This window comes from Cherax quadricarinatus, chromosome 85 (genome assembly GCF_038502225.1).
Source record: "Cherax quadricarinatus isolate ZL_2023a chromosome 85, ASM3850222v1, whole genome shotgun sequence".
Classification (NCBI taxonomy): Eukaryota; Metazoa; Arthropoda; class Malacostraca; order Decapoda; family Parastacidae; genus Cherax; species Cherax quadricarinatus.
Genome location: NC_091376.1, coordinates 2,890,349 through 2,911,362, shown reverse-complemented (window position 1 = coordinate 2,911,362; position 21,014 = coordinate 2,890,349). Strand labels below are relative to the sequence as shown.

At 37.6% G+C, this 21,014-nt stretch overlaps 1 protein-coding gene across 1 annotated transcript in view; it reads right to left on the bottom strand.

Moving 5' to 3' along the window:
- The window catches only part of LOC128703276 (Telo2 interacting protein 1), a 104,615-nt gene that overhangs the window by 49,104 nt on the left and 34,497 nt on the right, over nucleotides 1-21,014 (bottom strand). Inside the window, exons 6-7 of the mRNA XM_070103517.1 lie at nucleotides 13,813-13,985; nucleotides 3,030-3,253 (exon numbers count right to left, since the gene is read on the bottom strand). Of these exons, the coding sequence (XP_069959618.1) occupies nucleotides 3,030-3,253; nucleotides 13,813-13,985 (397 nt within the window). The remainder of the gene's footprint in view (nucleotides 1-3,029; nucleotides 3,254-13,812; nucleotides 13,986-21,014) is intronic.

The window sequence follows — 21,014 nt, the reverse complement described above, 5'->3', positions numbered from 1 at the left end:
ATGGAGGAGGTGAATGTATTCAGATATTTGGGAGTGGACGTGTCAGCGGATGGGTCTATGAAAGATGAGGTGAATCATAGAATTGATGAGGGGAAAAGGGTGAGTGGTGCACTTAGGAGTCTGTGGAGACAAAGAACTTTGTCCATGGAGGCAAAGAGGGGAATGTATGAGAGTATAGTTTTACCAACGCTCTTATATGGGTGTGAAGCATGGGTGATGAATGTTGCAGCGAGGAGAAGGCTGGAGGCAGTGGAGATGTCATGTCTGAGAGCAATGTGTGGTGTGAATATAATGCAGAGAATTCGTAGTTTGGAAGTTAGGAGGAGGTGCGGGATTACCAAAACTGTTGTCCAGAGGGCTGAGGAAGGGTTGTTGAGGTGGTTCGGACATGTGGAGAGAATGGAGCGAAACAGAATAACTTCAAGAGTGTATCAGTCTGTAGTGGAAGGAAGGCGGGGTAGGGGTCGGCCTAGGAAAGGTTGGAGGGAGGGGGTAAAGGAGGTTTTATGTGTGAGGGGCTTGGACTTCCAGCAGGCATGCGTGAGCGTGTTTGATAGGAGTGAATGGAGACAAATGGTTTTTAATACTTGACGTGCTGTTGGAGTGTGAGCAAAGTAACATTTATGAAGGGGTTCAGGGAAACCGGCAGGCCGGACTTGAGTCCTGGAGATGGGAAGTACAGTGCCTGCACTCTGAAGGAGGGGTGTTAATGTTGCAGTTTAAAAACTGTAGTGTAAAGCACCCTTCTGGCAAGACAGTGATGGAGTGAATGATGGTGAAAGTTTTTCTTTTTCGGGCCACCCTGCCTTGGTGGGAATCGGCCAGTGTGATAATAAAAAAAAAAAAAAAAAATTTTGCTACTGAGTGAATGATGGAGAATGTTTCCTTCTTTGGGTCACCCTACCTTGGTAGGAAATGGCTGATGGGGCAAATAATTGCAGCAACTTGCAAGATGTTTACAGTGATGGACACATAATGGAACAGGTTGCACCATAATGTATTTAGTTTCTGAAATAGGAAGACTATTGCAGAAATTCCCATGAAGAGGTATATTACCTCAAATAAGATATAACTGAGTAGTTGTAATAGAAAGGCGAGTTTAGAAAGGTTTGAACACTGACACACTGGATTTTGTTTATTGGCCCAGTCAGTATAGGCTGACATTCTGACAATGCCAATGTAAGATCAAGTCCTGTATAAATATCACATTATAGGGGTCATCAGCAGGTGAAGTAAAATCAAGTGAAGTGGATTTCCAAACAGGCTAGAAGTGAAGAAAATCAACTGAGGACGAGTAACTCCTGAAACATCCAAGAATCGTGATGCCTTGTTGTTGTTGCTACATCAGTGGAGTTGGCTAATTTCAAACCAGCAATATTAACCCTAGAGAGGTCTTTTTTTTTAACCAGCTAAGAGCTACTATCCTACCTCATCTCATTTCAAAGTCCAGCCCCCCCCCCCCAGGATGCAATCCACAACAGTTGGCTAACACCCTTACTGCTAGGTGAACAAGGACAGCAGGTGTAAGGAAACTGAACAGTGGTGCACCTTACACTCACTTCAATGACTGTTGCTTTATATCAACAATATCAGCAACAAATTTTCACTAGAACGATTATACATGTATATTTTAATATTTGTCCTCGCCAAATACAGCATACATAGGTATACAAGACGAAGACTATTCCCAGAGATCTACCTTCCTGGAGTCTACCTGGAGGTATTCCGGGGATCAACGCCCCCATGGCCCAGTCCATGACCAGGCCTCCCAGTGGCTCAGGGCCTGATCAACCAGGCTGTTACTGCTGGCGGCACATAGTCCAACATACGAACCACAGCCCGGCTGACCTGACACCGACTTTAAGTATCTGTCCAGCTCCCTCTTGAAGGCAGCCAGGAGTCTATTGGTAATTCCCCTTATGCATGGTGGGAGGCTGTTGATCAGTCTTGGGCCCCAGACACTTGTGTTTTCTCTTAGTGTACCATTGGGGGTATTTCACACCTCCTGCCCAGTCTTTTACTTTCATAGGGAGTTATTTCTGTGTGCAGATTCAGGACTATTCCTTCTAGGATTTTCCAAGTGCAGATTATGATATACGTATCCCTCTCATCCACATTCCAGAGAGTATAAGTCAAGTGCTTCCAAGCATTCCCAGTAGTTAAGGTGTTTGATGGAGCTTACATGTGCAGTAAAGGTTCTCTGCACATTCTCTAGATCTGCAATTTCACCTGCTTTGAATGGAGATGTTAATGTACAGCAATATTCCAGCCAAGAGAGAACAAGTAATTTGTAAAGGATCATCAATGGCTCGGCATCTCTTGTTTTGAACGTTCTCATTATCCATCCTATCATTTTCTTGCAATTGTGAGTGTGGCACTGTTGAGGTACAGTGTATCTCTCAAGGGTTAAGATATGGGAAATGAATTAGGCGAGTACCTGACAGCTAATTTCCACATTTTTTTCCATACTACCCCCCATAGAGGATGTGGCACTAAGAGTATTTGTATGACAGAAGTCAATAATGACATAACAGGAGGGTGCTACTTCCCTGGTCTACCGACCTGCTACCTGCTTTATACTATACGGTGGTACCCAGAGTTTCATACACCTCCCAACTCAAACAATTATGTAAGTGTACTATTGTACAGTGGAACCTCAAATATAGAACTTTCTTCGGTCCAGAAGGCTGTTCAAGTGTCGCTTCCGAACGAATTTATTCCCATCAGGAATAATATAAATTAGATTAGTCCATTTCAGACCCTCAAAAATACACTTATAAAAGCACTTACAAAAATACACTTACATAATTGGTCGAGTTGGAAGCAGTTCGATTTTTGAGGTTCCACTGTAAGTGCTTTTCCAAGTGTATTTTTGGGGGCCTGAAATGGACTAACCTAATTTACATTATTCCTTTCGGGAACAAATTCATTTGGTAACGGCACTCGAACAGCCTTCTGGAACAAATTATGGCCGAAACTCGGGGTACCACTGTATGTGGAATTTGACTCTAGAAAAGCAAATTCTTTACCTTGCTGCCTGCAGATTGTTGGTAGTTGTGTTGAGAGAGCATATACACGTTCTTCCAGCAGTTCCAGCAAGCCTTGTTGTGAGTGTGTGTGTTGACTCCTCACCTCCAGTGCTTCAGTAACTGCCAGCAATGCATCTTGTGCTGCCGTTCCCACATCTACAATATCATCACTGCGTAATCCCACTATTACTTCAACTGCCAAAATTACACCTCCTGATAAAGATCTGTTGAAAAAAAAGATACATGTTTTTTACTTACCACACTCACTTACAAGTGTTTTACTTACCACACTCACTTACAAGTATTTTACTTACCACACTCACTTATAAGTATTTTATTTACCACACTCACTTACAAGTATTTTACTTACCACACTCACTTACAAGTAGTGTTAAGAGATAAAAGTTGGAGATATAACTTGACCTTTGCATACATAGTTAGGTGAGCACACTGAAGAAGGTATTAATTTTATCTAATAAATCTGATCAGATGTTAACTTCATTTCTATATTAGATCTAGTTCATGAAAATGTGTGAAAAACTTGGAAATATTAACATTAATCAAAGCAAAATAAATCTTAAATACATTTTATTCTAAAATCAAAGTCAAGATTCACAACTTACTTACCATGGGTTCAAACTCCACCCATAATGTGGTTATTTTTCAAAGTTAAGTTTGGGAACAAAAACCTATTAAAATTCAAACTTAAAATGTGAAAACTCCCTTTATTTTAAAAATACAGTGGTACCCCGAGTTTCGAACTTATTTCATTCCAGAAGACTGTTCGAGTGCCAATACTGAACAAATCTGTTCCCATAAGGAATACTGTAAATTAGATCAGTCCGTTTCAGACCTCCAAAAATACACTTACAAAAGCACTTACACAAATACACTTACATAATTGTACAAGTTGGGAGCAGTTTGAAACTTGGGGTATCACTGTGTTACAAAGGTAATTTACAACAAAAAATATTAAAAAGAAAGTATTTTGGGAGAGACTTAACATTTGATTTAATAATGAATTCTGTGAAGTGGTCACATTATTCAAATTCACACTATTCGAATTACAGTAGTATATCTAATTTTTGTGCACAATTTAAAGAGTTTGGGTAAAAAGCTAGCATTAATTAACCCTGTCACTGTCGGTCCTGTAATATTATAGCTCTTGCAAGCCAGTGTCGGTCCCGTAATAGTACACCAAAATTCTAGCGGCTTCCAATCTTGTGGGAGAAAGCTGGTACCTATATATGAGAGAATGGGTCTAAGTGGTCAGGGCGTACAGCATAAAAAAAATCCTGCAGCACGCAGTGCTGCAGGATCTATGTCCAAACATAGATCTATGTTTTTTCAACATTTGAAAGTATGTAAAAAACTTTGATCTACTTTTTTTTTTATATTTGAAAATATTTTAGGTAGTAGGTTGGTAAACAGCAACCGCTGCCCAGGGAGGTACTACCGTTCTGCCAAGTGAGTGTAAAACGAAAGCCTGTAATTGTTTTACATGATGGCAGGATTGCTGGTGTCTTTTCTTCTGTCTCATAAACATGCAAGATTTCAGGTACGTCTTGCTACTTCTACTTACACTCAGGTCACACTACGCATACATATACAAGCATATACAGTGGACCCCCGGTTTACGATCAGCTCCCAATGCGACCAATTATGTAAGTGTATTTATGTAAGTGCGTTTGTATGTGTATGTTTGGGGGTCTGAAATGGACTAATCTAATTCACAATATTCCTTATGGGAACAAATTCGGTCAGTACTGGCACCTGAACATACTTCTGGAATGAAATAATATCGTAAACCGGGGGTCCACTGTATATACACACCCCTCTGGGTTTTCTGTTATTTTCTTTCTAGTTCTTGTTCTTGTTTATTTCCTCTTATCTCCATGGGGAAGTGGAACAGAATTCTTCCTCCGTAAGCCATGCGTGTTGTAAAAGGCAACTAAACTGCCAGGAGCAAGGGGATAGTAACCCCTTCTCTTGTATAAATTACTAAATTTAAAAAGAGAAACTTTAGGTTTCCTTTTTGGGCCGCCCTGCCTTGCCGGGATACGACCGGTTTGTTGAAAAAAAAAAATTAAAATATGTAAAAAAACGTAGACCTACTTTTGGAGCACTACACGCGTGAATGCAGATCTATGTTTGGACAGTTTAAAGGTTAAAATAGCGAATTTGTGGTGTATTGTTGTATGGTAGTTATAGTTATATTCTTGTTTTCTTGGTGTCATTTGATTGAACGGAAGACATATTACAAAACTGGACATGATTTTGAATGGTTTACGGACTAAAAGTACCTTGAAATTGAGATCAAATTAGCAGAAATATTTGATTTTTGCCAGTGTTCAAGAATAAACAAATCATGTCACACATCCAATACTTGTCAACTAGTGGATCTAATATACTTTCACAAATGCACTGATATTGTTTATATCATATTTACAATAATGCAGTAGTCTGCATAACAGTAAATCTTCTATTTTTTGTGCGAATAAAAATTCAAAATGGAAAGCAAGCGGGCCTGGAGATGTGACTAATGAACAGAGAAAATGTTATTTTAGTGCCAGGAATGTCTGTATTGTTAATTCTTGACCCTATTTTAAAACTGGCCTTCCTTGAATTGTCTATGAAATTGGCCAAATTACCAATTTCTGATCACTTTATTGAGTAGTTGAAATCGGTAAATGGGCAGTTTCTTGTACCCAATTGATAGAACAAAAGGAGTTCTTGTGAAACAGCTATGAGTTTGGTGGCCTAGAACAATGGAATTTGGCCAAAAATAGGGCTTAAAGTGGGCAAAATTGCCGTTGCCTAAATATCGCCAAGACCGATAACTTCGCGAAGGCATAATTCCATAAGTTTTCCATCAAATTTCGTACTTTTGGTGTCATTACCATAGGGAAAAGATTCTCTATCATTTCAAAAGACAAAAATCATCTTTTTAAAAATTCTTCGACACTGAGAGCAAGTTTGTGAGCAGGGCTCTCGACAGTGAAAGAGTTAATTTTGTACTAAATTGTAATTTGCACAAATCAAACTCATGCTAATCAATACTTTGTTGTAAATGTAATCCAAGATTTTTTTATCACATTTTCCACCAACATAAGGTGACCCAAAGATGGAAACATATCCACCATCGTTCATTTAACTGTCGTTCTGCCAGAAGTGAACAGATATCAACCAGGTTGTTACTGCTGGCAGCATGTAAACTGACATACAAACCACAGCCCAGCTGGTCTGGTACTGACTTTAGGTGTCTGTCAAGCACCTTCTGGAAGACAGCCAGGGGTCTACTGGTAACCCCCCATATGTATGCTGGGAGGCAGTTGAACAGTCTTGGGCCCCTGACACTTACTGCGTTGTCTCTTAGTGCATTCATGTGTGTCAAAGTACAGTGGACCCCAGGTTAACGATATTTTTTCATTCTAGAAGTATGTTCAGGTGCCAGTACTGACCGAATTTGTTCCCATAAGGAATATTGTGAAGTAGATTAGTCCATTTCAGACCCCCAAACATACACGTACAAACGCACTTACATAAATACACTTACATAATTGGTTGCATTGGGAGGTGATCATTAAGCGGGGGTCCACTGTATTGGTAACAGTATTGGTACAAGTATAGGTGGTTATCAGCAAATTTTGATGCTACTGGTATCAGCCTTAACCGAATATAAATAGTGGTATCAGCAAAAAATTGGTACCATCTCATGCCTATGTAAGTCCAAAATACTTGAATGGGTTAGTGAGCTAGACATAAATTCTAGGTACATATACAAGTAAGAGAAAACAAAAAAAACTCATCAAATCATCTGTTAACAGACAAGAACAGTATGTGCAAAGTGATCGTTGTAAATGATTATTATAATATTTGTTGATTAATGCAAACTACAAAGTTAATTATTGCAAGCTATAATGTTTGCTCATTATTGCAAGATTTAATGTTTGCTAATTATTGCAAGCTATGTTTATTAATTATTGCAAGCTATAATGTTTGCTAATTGTTGCAAGCTATAATGTTTATTAATTATTGCAAGCTATAATGTTTATTAATTATTGCAAGATATGTTTATTAATTATTGTAAGCTATGTTTATTAATTATTGCAAGCTATAATGCTTATTAATTATTGCAAGCTATGTTTATTAATTATTGCAAGCTATAATGTTTATTAATTATTGCAAGCTATAATGTTTAATAATTATTGCAAGCTATAATGTTTATTATTGCAAGCTGTAATGTTTATTAATAATTGCAAGATATGTTTATTAATTACTGCAAGCTATAATGTTCATTAATTATTGCAAGCTGTAATGTTTATTAATTATTGCAAGGTATAATGTTTAATAATTATTGCAAGCTATAATGTTTAATAATTATTGCAAGCTATAATGTTTAATAATTATTGCAAGCTATAATGTTTAATAATTATTGCAAGCTATAATGTTTAATAATTATTGCAAGCTATGTTTATTAATTATTGCAAGATATGTTTATTAATTACTGCAAGCTATAATGTTTATTAATTATTGCAAGCTATAATGTTTATTAATTATTGCAAGCTATAATGTTTGCTAATTATTGCAAGCCACAGCGGAACCTTGGTTTTCATCATTAATTCGTTCCAGAAAGTCTGACAAAAACCGAATTCGGTGAAAACTGAAGCAATATTTCCCATAAGAAATAATGTAAATCCAATCAATCTGTTCCGGATACCCAAAAGTATTAACCAAAAATACATTTTATAGAGAATAACTATAGTTTTACATACAGAAAACTATGAGGAAATAAATATAAATGACTAATGAAATGGATAAATGAACATTTAACATCACTTTTACCTTTATTGAAGACTCTTGTTGGTGTATGGAAGACGGCAAGGAGGGGAGAGGGAGGAGAGGTTATCTCTACCACCATCACTACCACCATCACTACCATCATCACTACCACCCTCTACCACAATCACTACCACCCTCTACCACCATCACAACCACTACCACCCTCTACCACCATCACTACCACCTCTACCATCATCACTACCACCCTCTACCACCATCACTACCACCCTCTACCACCATCACTACCACCCTCCACCACCATCACTACCATCATCACTACTACCCTCTACCACAATCACTACCACCCTCTACCACCATCACAACCACCATCACTACCACCATCACTACTACCCTCTACCACCATCACTACCACTCTCTACCACCATCACTACCACTCTCTACCACCATCACTACCATCCTCTACCACAGTCACTACCACCCTCTACCACAGTCACTACCACCCTCTACCACCATCATAACCACTACCATCCTCTACCACCATCACTACCACCCTCTACCACTATCACTACCACTACCACCCTGTACCACCATCACTACCACTACCACCCTCTACCACCATCACTACCACCCTCTACCACCATCACTACCACCCTCTACCACCACCACTACCACCTTCTACCACCATCACTACTACCCTCTACCACCATCACTACCACTCTCTACCACAATCACTACCACCCTCTACCACCATCACAACCACCACCACCCTCTACCGAGGAGAAACAAAGCCAAACTGACTCAGAACGCATGGGATACTTTGTGTTGGAGTGGGCGGGCACGTTCAGTACAACGGACCACTGTCAACTCAACGAAAACTGAGGTGATGAACAAAAACTGGGACAAAATTTTGACAAAAAAAAAAAGGTGTTGAAAACAGAATTTGACGAAAACCAGGGTAAACGAAAACCGAGGTTCCATTGTATAATTTTTGTTAATTATTTTGTTAATTACTGTTAATTATATGTTTACCTGGAGTTTACCTGGAAAGGGTTTCAGGGGTCAACGCCCCAGCGGCCCGGTCTGAGACCAGGCCTCATGGTGGATCAGGATTTGATCAACCAGGCTGTTACTGCTGGCCGCACACAAGTTGATGTACGAACCACAGCCCAGTTGGTCAGGTACTGACTTTAGGTGCCTGTCCAGTGCCTTCTTGAAGACAATCAGGGGTCTATTGGTAATCCCCCTTATGTATGCTGGGAGGCAGTTGAACAGTCTTGGGCCCCTGACACTTATTTTGTTGTCTCTCAAATTACTCATGGCGCCCCTGCTTTTCATCGGGGGAATGTTGCATCTCCTGCCGAGTCTTTTGCTTTCATAGGGAGTGATTTTCATGTGCAGGTTTGGTACCACTCCCTCCAGGACCTTCCAAGTGTATACATATTATCATGTATCTCTCTCACCTGCATTCCAGGGAATACAAATCAAGGACCTTCAACTGTTCCCAGTAATTTAGGTGCCTTATGGTACTTATGTGTGCTGTGAAAGTTCTTTGTACTCTCCCCAGGTCTGCAATGTTGCCAGCCTTGATGGGGGCCATTAGTGTACAGTGTTTAGTTATTGCAAGCTATAATGCTTGTTAATTATTGCAAGCTATAATGTTTGTTAATTATTGCAAGCTATAGTGTTTGTTAATTATTGCAAGCTATAATGTTTGCTATTATTGCCTGCTATAATGTTTGTTAATTATTACAAACTATAATGCTTGTTGAGTATTGCAAGGTATAATGCTTGTTAATTATTGAAAGCTATAATGTTTGTTAATTAATGCAAGCAATAATGTTTTTTTTAAATTATGTATTGCAAGCTATAATATTTGTTAATTATTGCAAGCTATAATGCTTGATGATTATTGCAAGCTATAATGCTTCTTAATTATTGCAAGTTATAATGCTTGTTAACCCCTTTAGGGTCCAGACCCCAATCTGAAAATTCCCCACAGGGTCCAAGAATTAAAAAAAAAAAATTATTATTTTTTCTTATGAAATGGTAGAGAATCTTTCTGCGAAGGTAATAAAACAAAAAAAAGTCCGAAATCTGTTCAAAAAATTAACACAATTATGCTCTCTCAGTGATATTTATGCACTGGCGATTTTGCCCACTTTGAGTCCTATTTTCTGCCAATTACATTGTTCCCTTAGACAAAATTCTTAGCTATTTCACTAGTATGTGTTCCATTTTATCTACTGAGCACAAGAAATCACCCAATCAACTATTTCAACCATCCAATAAAGTGATCAGAAATTGGTAATTTGGCTAATTTCACACAAAGTTCAAAATATTCCAATTTCAAAATAGGGTCCAGAATAAACAATGCAGACATTCTTGGCACTAAAATAACATTTCCTCTGTTTATTAGATACATTTCCAGGTGTTACAGATGCATTCCATTTTGATTTTTTATTCACATAACTTTTATTCACACAAAAAAATAGAAGGTTTACTGTTATGCAATACATATTGTAATAAATGTATAAATAATATCAGCACATTCGTGAATGCACATTAGGCTGGCCAGTTGACGTGTATTGGATACGTGATGTGATTTGTTTACTCTTGAACATCGGCAAAAATCGAACATTTCCACTAATTTGAGCTCAGTTTAAAGCAATTTTCAGTACTAAAACCAATCACAATCATCTCTATTTCTATAATATATCTTCTATTTTATCGAGTGAGACCAAGAAACTGCAAATACAACTATAAAAACCATATGAAAATACACCACAAAGTTGCTGCTTTAATCCAAAAACAGTCTCAGTTTTTTCTCATTATGCACTACGTGCTGCAGGATTTGTCTTATATGGTGCACACTTACCACAAAGACCCATTCTCTAATATCTAGGCCCAAATTTACCACTCACAGCTTATCTGAGTGAGCTGAGCTCATGACATAGTACTATGGCCTGGACCTTGGCTTCAAAGCCATAGAACTACAGCACAGACCCTCAAAGGGTTAATTTTTGCAAGCTATAATGGTTGTTAATTATTGCAAGTTATAATGCTTGCTAATTATTGCAAACTACAATAAATCTTGTACACTACAAACTATCAGTAAAGCATTTATCAATTATATATATCACACAATGTTTAATACAGTGGACCCCCGGTTATCGGCCGATCAGTTATTGGCCGATCAGTTATCGGCCAACTCGGTTATTGGCTGGTTTTTCGGCGCCCAGTTATTGGCCATTAATTCGGGTATCAGCCATTTGGGAGGCATCCACCCGCCGGCTGGGGCTGCTTGCAAGTCAGTTTGGCTTTGTCTCTGGGCAAGTGAGGAGGCTTCTGCTCATTCATCCAAACATTTTGCTATAATCCATTGTTTTTTGCGGTTACTGATCGAGTACAACTGCAAAATAAGTAACCACGGGCCCAAAGAAACCAATGAAACCCATGTTACATAGTATATGAAAACATGCAATGACTACCTCACTGGCAACTACCCGAACACACTGTTCCTAGCTCCGACTAACCCATACGAAGTCTCCCTTATTATCAACACGCTTATATGCGATGTATATTTAATAATAATCACTGGTACATTAAATGTCTTTTTTTTTTTTTCAACAAGTCGGCTGTCTCCCACCGAGGTAGGATCACTTACTCACCCAAAACCAAATAAATACTGAATAACTGAACCTTATAAATTGTATATCTTAAATGTTTCTCACAATCTAACTTTATTATTTTTTAAATACACTACCTAACAGACCCATGTAAAACCGAGGCAGGGTGACCAAAAAAGAAAGAAAATCCCCAAAAAGAAAATACTTTCATCATCATTCAACACTTTCATCACACTCACACATTATCACTCTTTTTGCAGAGGTGCTCAGAATACAACAGTATTAATATATTAATACATTAATATAGACATTTTCATTAATCCATCTATTATATCTTCAAAATTATGTAAGAAACATGTTACATAGCATATAAACATGCAATGTTTATTATATGTGATGTATATTTAATAATCACTCTTTGACACATTAAATATCTTATTTTACGTTATTATAGACTTTTCATTAATCCATTTATGATATTGTCTTCAAAATTATATAAGAAACACGTTACATATCGTGTAGCATATAAACATGGTGTATAAACATGCAATGTTTATATGTTATCGAGTGGAGAGTGGGATGGAGAGTAAACATTTCGTTTTCTCTGATGCAGTGTTAGAGAAAACCGTGAATCTGGCGACTGGTGCAGTAACCGCCTTTCATATGCATTTGTTTACAATTCTTGGCATGAATTATTCATTACCTCTCCCTTTATTTATTATGGCATCTAAAGGTAGTTGTTAGAAACGATTAAACTCGGTGAACATGGTAATAATATGGCTCAAAAGTGTGATAATATGGCTGTGTATTGTAATATAGCTGTGTAGTGTAGATGGGGGGGGGGCTACATACATGTACTGTACCTACATCTACTGCTACCTACACTGACTTCCTACAAATAAATACTGCTCACCTCTTGCCCTACAAATATTTTAAGGTTAGTAATGAATGTACTGTAGCAGTAAGTGACATTAAAGAGGTGTGTGCAATGTGGACAAGGGTGCAAGCTTTTGTAGAGAAACACCACCCTGACCAAGCTGAAACAAGCCATATCTGCAACATGTTCAGACAAAACCCTGTCCCACTTCAGGGAAATCTTAGAGAGATGCCAGAAACAGACCTCTATGGACAGATTTGTTTTGAGACAGGGGTCCAGTGACTCTCAAGCTGGTCACTGTAGCATTAAAAGACAAAGAAGGGAAGTAACCCCAGAGAAGGCTTTGCTGCCTAAAGTGTTTATGGAGGGGGATTCCATTTCCAAACACTAACTCCTCCCTCTTACCTCTTCCCTATCTTCCAAAAGCCAGCATTAGCCTTCAATAAAGGTATGTAAACTTACATAATTGTTAAAAGAATTATTTTTTTGTGAGTATTTTCGTCTGGAACGGATTAAATGTATTTGCATTAATTCTTATGGGAAATATTAATTCAGTTTTCGGCCATTTCGGTTATCGGCCGACCTTCTGGAACAGATTACGACCGATAACCGAGGGTCCACTGCACTAATGTTACTTTATCCTTAGATTACACTTTAGGGTTGTGTAGTAACTAAATTGTATAAAGGTCATGTAATATGAGGGTTTACTGTACACTTAGGTAATACAGTATACTTTTTTATAACTAGTGTACTGTACGTTTAATCTTAAGGTTGCCCAAAATACATTGCATAACAATGGACTTTTCCATGTCCCCCCACCTTGCCAAAGGTATGAGGTAAAATTTATGTAATGCCATGGAAAATCAACATAACTTTACTTGGAAAAATAGACACCACATTTCACCCAGACAGTGGGTCAAACATCTATCATCCCATCTAGTCGATATTTTATACCACTTATCTCCATAACTTTACTTACAAAATATACTGACTATTCTCCATGAAGAAGTGAAACAGAATTCTTCCTCTGTAAGCCATGCATGTCATAAGAGATGATTAAAATGTCAGGAGCAATGGGCTAGTAACCTGTATAAATTACTAAATTTAAAAAGAAAAACTTTGTTTTTCTTTTTGGGTCACCTTGCCTCAGTGGAATATGACCGGTTTGTTGAAAAGAAAAATGAAAAAGAAAAACTTTGTTTTTCTTTTTGGGTCACCCTGCCTTAATGGGATATGACCGGCTTGTTGAAAAGAAAGAAAGAAAAAATAATGATTATCCAATGATGTATTACAGTGTTTCCAAAAAGATATAAATGAATTCTAAGAGACATAGCAAGTGTGGAGGAATTAAGTAGAAAATAACAAAAGAAGATCTACTGAAAATCAATATGGTAAAGACTTCAAAATAGTCATGACAAAATAATCCAATGACCATCCTACCAAATTAGATTAATGCTTAAGATGCTAAACACTGTACCTGCAACAGTTGCAGATGAGCTGTTGAGCCCAGTGCACCAGACTAAGTCGTACTCTCCAGTGAGAGTACGTCACCAGTTTTGCCAGTGATTGTACCAGCAGGGACACCCTCTCAGCAGTCTTGTCAACCCACTCACTAGTAATCTCTATGTTTATAGTTTTTGAAGACAGATTCTGAAAATATTACAAACTGTGGAACAAATTACAAGGAACTAGTGATATCAGAATATGAATATAGGTACAGAAGGTGGGAAAATCAGTGCCTGTACTTTAAGGAGGGGTAGAGATGTTGCAGTCAGAGGGTAATCTGAATGGTGATACTGATACACCTCTGGAAGGACAGTGATAGAATGAATGATGGTGAGTGTGTTTCTTATTTGGATCACCTTGCTTTGATGGGATGCAGCCATTAAGGTGAAAAAACTACAAGATGGCTAATGAATGAATGATGGTAAAGACACAAATGCAGTATAATGTGATCCTTTATATACTATGTTTCACCCACACAGTGGGCTTTAAGTCACAAACAGATCTACCTGAGTAGAGAGTACATGAGTATATATATAAGGTGCATAATGATGTGAAGTGTCAGTATTTAATACTATCTATCTACAATAAATAATGGTGAATGTGTCTTTTTTTTTTTTTTTTTTTTTGTCACCATATCTTTTTGAAGTTAAAAAACTTCAAAAACAAAGAAAATAAATTCAAAGCACTTCTGTTATCTCTCATTACATTATTAAGAAACATCATAAAAGTGCTCTGATTTTATTTCCCTTACACTCTGGTTATACTGCTGACAAAATCTGTTTCAACCTTTTAACTTCATCATTACATTTTTTATCACAACTGTTTCTCACCCAGCTAAGGTGTCCCAAAAAAGGAAATATGTATCAATATCAAATCTTTGTGTAGTATACAAACTGTAGTTTACATGTAATAAAGTATTGTTAAGCACAAAGAAAGCTACTAATGTGCACGAGTATTTCGGGCAGACTAATCCTAATGCTTACGCACTATTTAAAACAAGACATAGGTTACGGAGTGGTAAATTTTAATTATGCATTATTACATAAAAAATAGGTAGAGAGGTAGTAAAAAATATTACAATTTTTACAATAGTATAATAGTACAACTGAAATACACTGTTTTGACAAGAGTGTGTGGATATCGTGCAGCAATTTAAATGACCTATGAACCAGAGAATCCCCACCCTTGCTTCAGACTGTATGCACTGTACATCCCAACTCCAGGACCGAACTCTGTCTAAATCCTGAATCCCTTCATAAATACCTTTCTCACACTCCAATAGTGGGTCAAATCCTAAAAATTCATTTTCTTTATTCACTCGGATCAAATATCTTTACAAATGCCTGCCAGATACTCAAGCTCCTACTTCTCAAAACCTTCATCTACCTCACTGTAGTACAGTGGACCCCGGTTTACAATATTATTTCATTCCAGAAGTATGTTCAGGTGCCATTACTGAACGAATTTGTTCCCATAAGGAATATTGTAAATTAGATTAGTCCATTTCAGACCCCCAAACATACATGTACAACCGCACTTACATAAATACACTTATATAATTGGTCGCATTGGGAGCTGATCGTAAACCGGGGGTCCACTGTAATAAGGTAAAATAATTAAAATTCACCACTCTTTAACCTGTCTAGTTTTAAGTAGTCTGTAAACATTAGGGTTAGTCTGCCCAAAATGCCCCAGCATGTTAGAGGTTTTCTTTGCACTTAACAACAATATAAAATGTAATCACACACTGTAACCTTTGCAAAGAAATAAAATTTGTTTGTTTGTTTGTTTCTTCAAGCCTTCCTGGGATGTTCCCTGTCCTTCCTTGCATCCATCACACTTATACACCATCTTGGTGAACCTATTCTGCTCCATCTTTTCTTTATGAACAAACCAGTTTAACAACACCTCCAGAAGTCAAGTACAAGGATGTGACTCCCACATCATCACTTGTTATTTCTCAGTTAAGCTCTCAGTTAAACACCATAAATTGCCCTAAAAAACTTATAAAGTTACAGAATGGCCCCGTTTATACAGAGCCTATTTTTGGTGTTCACATTTTTGTTGTTGGCTTTCAACTGAGTCATTGTTCCATGGCTGAACAATGGCTCAATTTGAAGCCAACAAAAACGTAAACAAAAAAGAGGTTGGTCTATAGGTGAGGCTCTTCTGTACATGTATTCAGTGCCTCTGATTTACATGCTATCATTAACTCTTTCAGGGTCCCCAGGCCCTCTCCCAGACTTGTTCTCAGGGTCGCCTAAATTTAAAAAAAAAAAAAATTATTTCTTATGAAAAGATAGGGAATCTTTTCCCAATCATAATGACACCAAAAGTATGAAATTTGATGGAAAACTTACAGAATTATGCTTTCGCAAAGTTAGCAGTCTCGACGATGTTTATGTATCGGTGATTTTGCCCACTTTGAGTCCTATTTTCGGCCAATTCCAGTTTACTAGTTGACAAAAATCATAACTATTTCGCTAGAACTCCATTTTTTATATCGAATGAGTACAAGAAACCACCCATTTACCGATTTCAACTATCTAATACAGTGGTCAGAATTTAGCAATTTTGCCAATTTCACACAAATTTCAAAAGATGTCAATTTCCAAATAGGGTCCAGAATAAACAAGAAAGACATTCCTGGCACTAAAATAACATTTCCTCTGTTCATTAGTCATGTCCCCACGCCCCTCTTACATTCTTTTGCTTTCCACTTCGAATTTTTATTCTCACAAAAAATAGAAGATTTACTGTTATGCAGACTACTGCATTAGTGTAAAAATGGTATAAATAATATTGGCGCACTTGTGAAAGAATATTAGACTCACCAGTTGACGTGTATTGGACGCTTGGCATGATTTGTTTACTTTTGAACTTTGGTAAAAATTTAACATTTCTGCTACTTTGAGCTCAATTTCAAGGTACTTTTCATTGTAAAATCAGTCAAAATCATCTCAATTTCTGTAATATATCTTCCATTCTATAAAATGAGACCAAGAAAACTAGAATACAACAATAAATGCCATACAAAAATACAGTGCAAAGTCGCTGTTTTAATCCAAAAACACGGTCAAAGTTTTTTTTTTTTCTCATTACACACTGTGTGCTGCAGGATTTTTTTATACTGTGCACACTGACCACATAGACCCATTCTTTCATATGTAGGCCTACCAGCTTTCTCTCACTAGATTTGAGGGTGCTAGAATTTAGGCGTACTAGTACGTCAAAAACCCTGAAAGGGTTAATGAAATCAATCCATTATTTGAGAAAATTAGGGTCAATTTTGTATTGACAACAAAATAATTCTAGATCCATTAAAACAGACACAGAAATTTTTTATAAATTGGTGAATGCAGACTAATACATTATTATTTGTTAATCCATTGATCACCTTCCACCGAGATATAGTGACCCGAAAAAAGAAGAAACACTTTCACCATCATTCATTCAATCACTATCTTCTCAGAAATGTGATAACATAACAGTCCAGGTGACCTAAACTTCAGTATCTCTCCTTTAGAGTGAAAACACTGCACTTCCCACCTTCAGGTTTCAAGTCCAGTGAAGACAACACTTCCCATCTTCTGGACTCAAGTCTGGCTAACTGGTTTCCCTGAATCCCTTCATAAATGTTACATTGCTCGCACTCCAACAGCACATCAAGTTCCAAAAACAAACATTTTCCTCTGCTCACTCCTAATACACTCACACATGGCTGGTAGATGTTCAAGCCAATCACACACAAAGCCTCCTTCATCCTCTCCCTTCAACCTTTCCTAAGATGAACCCCTACCCATCCTTCCCTCCACTACAGATTTATACGCCCTCCATCCTCCCTAAATGTCCAAACTATCTATACAACCCCTCCTCAGCCCTCTGGATAATACTTTTAATAACCCCACAACTTAGAATCTTCAAGCTATAAATCCTCTGCATAAGCTACACATTGCCCTCATGTCATTTCCACTCCCTACAGCCTCTTCCTTGCTACAACACTGCACACCCATATAAGTGTGTTGGTATCACAATACTCTCAAATATTCCCCTTTTCACCTCCACACACTCATCAGTGCACCATCCACCTTTTTCCCTTCATCAGTTCTATGGTTTACCTCGTCTTTCATAGACCCATCTGCCGACAAGTCCACTCCCAAATATATGAACGCATTCACTTCCAATCTGACATCCAATGTTTCATTACTTAAACTGATTGTTATCCTCATCACCTTGCTCTTTCCTATATTCACTTTTAATTTCCTTCCTTTACATATCCTCTCAAATACGTCCACTAACCCTTGCAACTTCTCTTCAGAATCTTCCAAAAGCACAGAGTCATCAAGAAAAAGCAACTGTGGCAACTCCCATTTTGAGTTAGATTCTGCATACAGGTGGCCCTTCACATACACAAGTTCCACTTTCGCAAGCTTCAAACATTCGCGAATGCCCAGCCGCCCAATCGTATTTATGCTTCCTTACCCTTGAAAAACTAGAGTAAGCAATGAGAATGACAGCACAGCTCAAACAATTTTTTAATGACATAGACCCATCGATGTTGAGGGCTTTGAAGGTGATGAATGACACTGATGGGAGGATAATTCCCTACAAAACTCTGTTTGTAGACATAAAGTGGAAACGGTCTCAGTTGCCCATCACAATGTTCTTCACAAGGAAGCCTGCCACTACTCCCGTTGCTAACTCTGACTCTAGCGATGTTGATGATCCATGCCTATTACCAGCAGTGACGCTGGCAGTGAAGAGTTAGAATCCACACACTAGACTCATCATGCCATGCAGTTCCACTGCATGTAATCACCTCCATTCAACTGTCATCAGTAACTGCATGGCTATCATCACCATCATCATCGTCATTGTCATCATCATCATCATAAGTCATCAGAATTCGTCTGCCTAACCTTACGAGTGGCGAGTGTTTTGTTTGTTCATTATTTGTTATTAAACTATAACATGTATGTATATACAATACATGTATGTATTTTACCATGTTTTCATGTGTTTTATGATTGTTCATGGTTCAATAGGTTAAGGAAGAAGTATTGTTAGGCTAAGTAAATGCTATTATTATATTTCCCTACAATATATTTGTGCACCAAACATTCGCAAATTTTCAACATTCACGAGGCTCTTGATCCCCTAACCCTCGCGAATGTGGGGGGGCTACCTATATTTTAATCCCACACCTCTCCCAACACCTGAGCATTCACTTCTCTTACAACCACATCTATAAATATGATAACCATAGAGACATTACACATCCCTGTCTAAGGCCTACTTTTACTGGAAAACAATGTCCTTCTCTCATACATACCCTAACATGAGCTCACTATCCTCATTAAAACTCTTAACTGCTTTAAGTAACTACCACCTATTCCGTACACTTGCAATATCTGATACATTTCTTCCCTATCCACTCTATCATATGCCTTTTCTAAATCCATGAATACAACAAAAACTTCCTTATATGCTTCAATTTGAACACTTGGTTTTTCACAGTTTATCTGAATGATGGATACATGTGTATCCATCCTTCAGAGTGCAGGCACTGTACAGTAGTCCCCAGTGGTGGGCACAGTTCCGCTAATCTTCTAACGCTAATTAGCAGGACTAACTTTTTGTTTAGCGGATTAGCATTTCCGCTAACTTCAGAAACCATTAGCGGACCAGTTAGTTTCCGTTAAATAAAGTTCCGCTAACTCTGAGTCCGCTAAGAAAAAAATTCACACGTTGTTGGTAGTAGGAAAGCAATGCTAGCACTAGCATCCATCAGTCTGTGTTGGACACAAAGATTGTGGACCTATTCATCTGCAACATGCTGCCGCTGCATGTAGTGGAATCCCCCACCTTTGTCAAGCTGATCATGACGCTGAACCCCAGCAAGATGTTGATGTCCCGCCACACCCTGGCCAGAAGGATTTTGGTCAGCCATAAACAGCTGGAGGAGTATCTTATAAAGTATTTATGAGTTATAAGCACTTATTAAACTACTACTATAGCTTTTCAAAAATTACTGATGTAACGAGTAACGTATTGTTATCAGACTGTAGTGAAGTAAAAGTTATAACAGACTCCAGTACTACTTAAGTAAAAGTAGTGAGTAATTTCAGTACTTTTTAGGAAGTAAATACCAAAAAAAGTTACACAAGTACAGTACTCAAGTAGTTTTACTTCATTACTTTACAACAATGGTACTAATTCTCAAGTATTCAAGATGAGTACTATTTCCAACACTGTCCTTTCTATTAGTCTAAAAAATTAACAAAATTTCACTTTTTATCAAAGTTTTCTTTACTTTGGGGCAATCTTGCCTCATTAAAACCTTTATGTTTACAATTTCTGTGGTGGTACTGAGTGAGTTTTCAGTTTTTTCAATCTTAGCTCTCAAGGTCTGTTCTAAAAGTCTGTAAAGTACTTAAAACTACTCCTGAATCATGTTTTATAAAAAGCATTTTTGAATACATGAATATATCCTTTTGTTTGTGTAAATTAGATTCACTTATTATTAATAGAACTACTGTACAACTATGATAATTTCTTTAGTGATAAGTAGTCAGTAAGTCATTGAATTAAGTCAGCCCATAATGCCAAGGCATAATAGAGCCTCTCTCTGCACTGCAACCCATCATTGTAAAAATATAATCTCAATGTACTACTTGCAAAGAAACAAATGAATCTGAATCTGAAAAAAAAGTAAAAAAACAAAAAACTAAACCAAATCTGAATTCATGTGAAAAAGTTAGTGGTTAGCGTTAGCTTCCGCTAATTTTTTCAACCGTTTAGCAGTTTAGCATTAGCGGAGCTATTTTTTTAGCGGATTAGCAGACAGCAAAGCTAACTTTGCGGTTAGCTGTGCCCACCACTGGCAGTTCCCCCCATATCAGCAGGGAATACATTCCAAGACCTACCGTGGTTACCCGAAATAGTGGATAGTAGTGAACCCCTATACGTACATACATGTCATTTTTCGTTTACATACATACCTATGATAAGGCTTAATTGATAAATTATGCAAAGTCTAGAATTAGCACTTTTTCACTGATGGGAAGCATTTCATGGCTTCTCTTACGTTCTAAAGAACTGCCAACATCACAACTTTTTCACTTTCAGGCCATTATTCAGCAAAATTAAGGGTTATTTTTGGGCCACAAACCG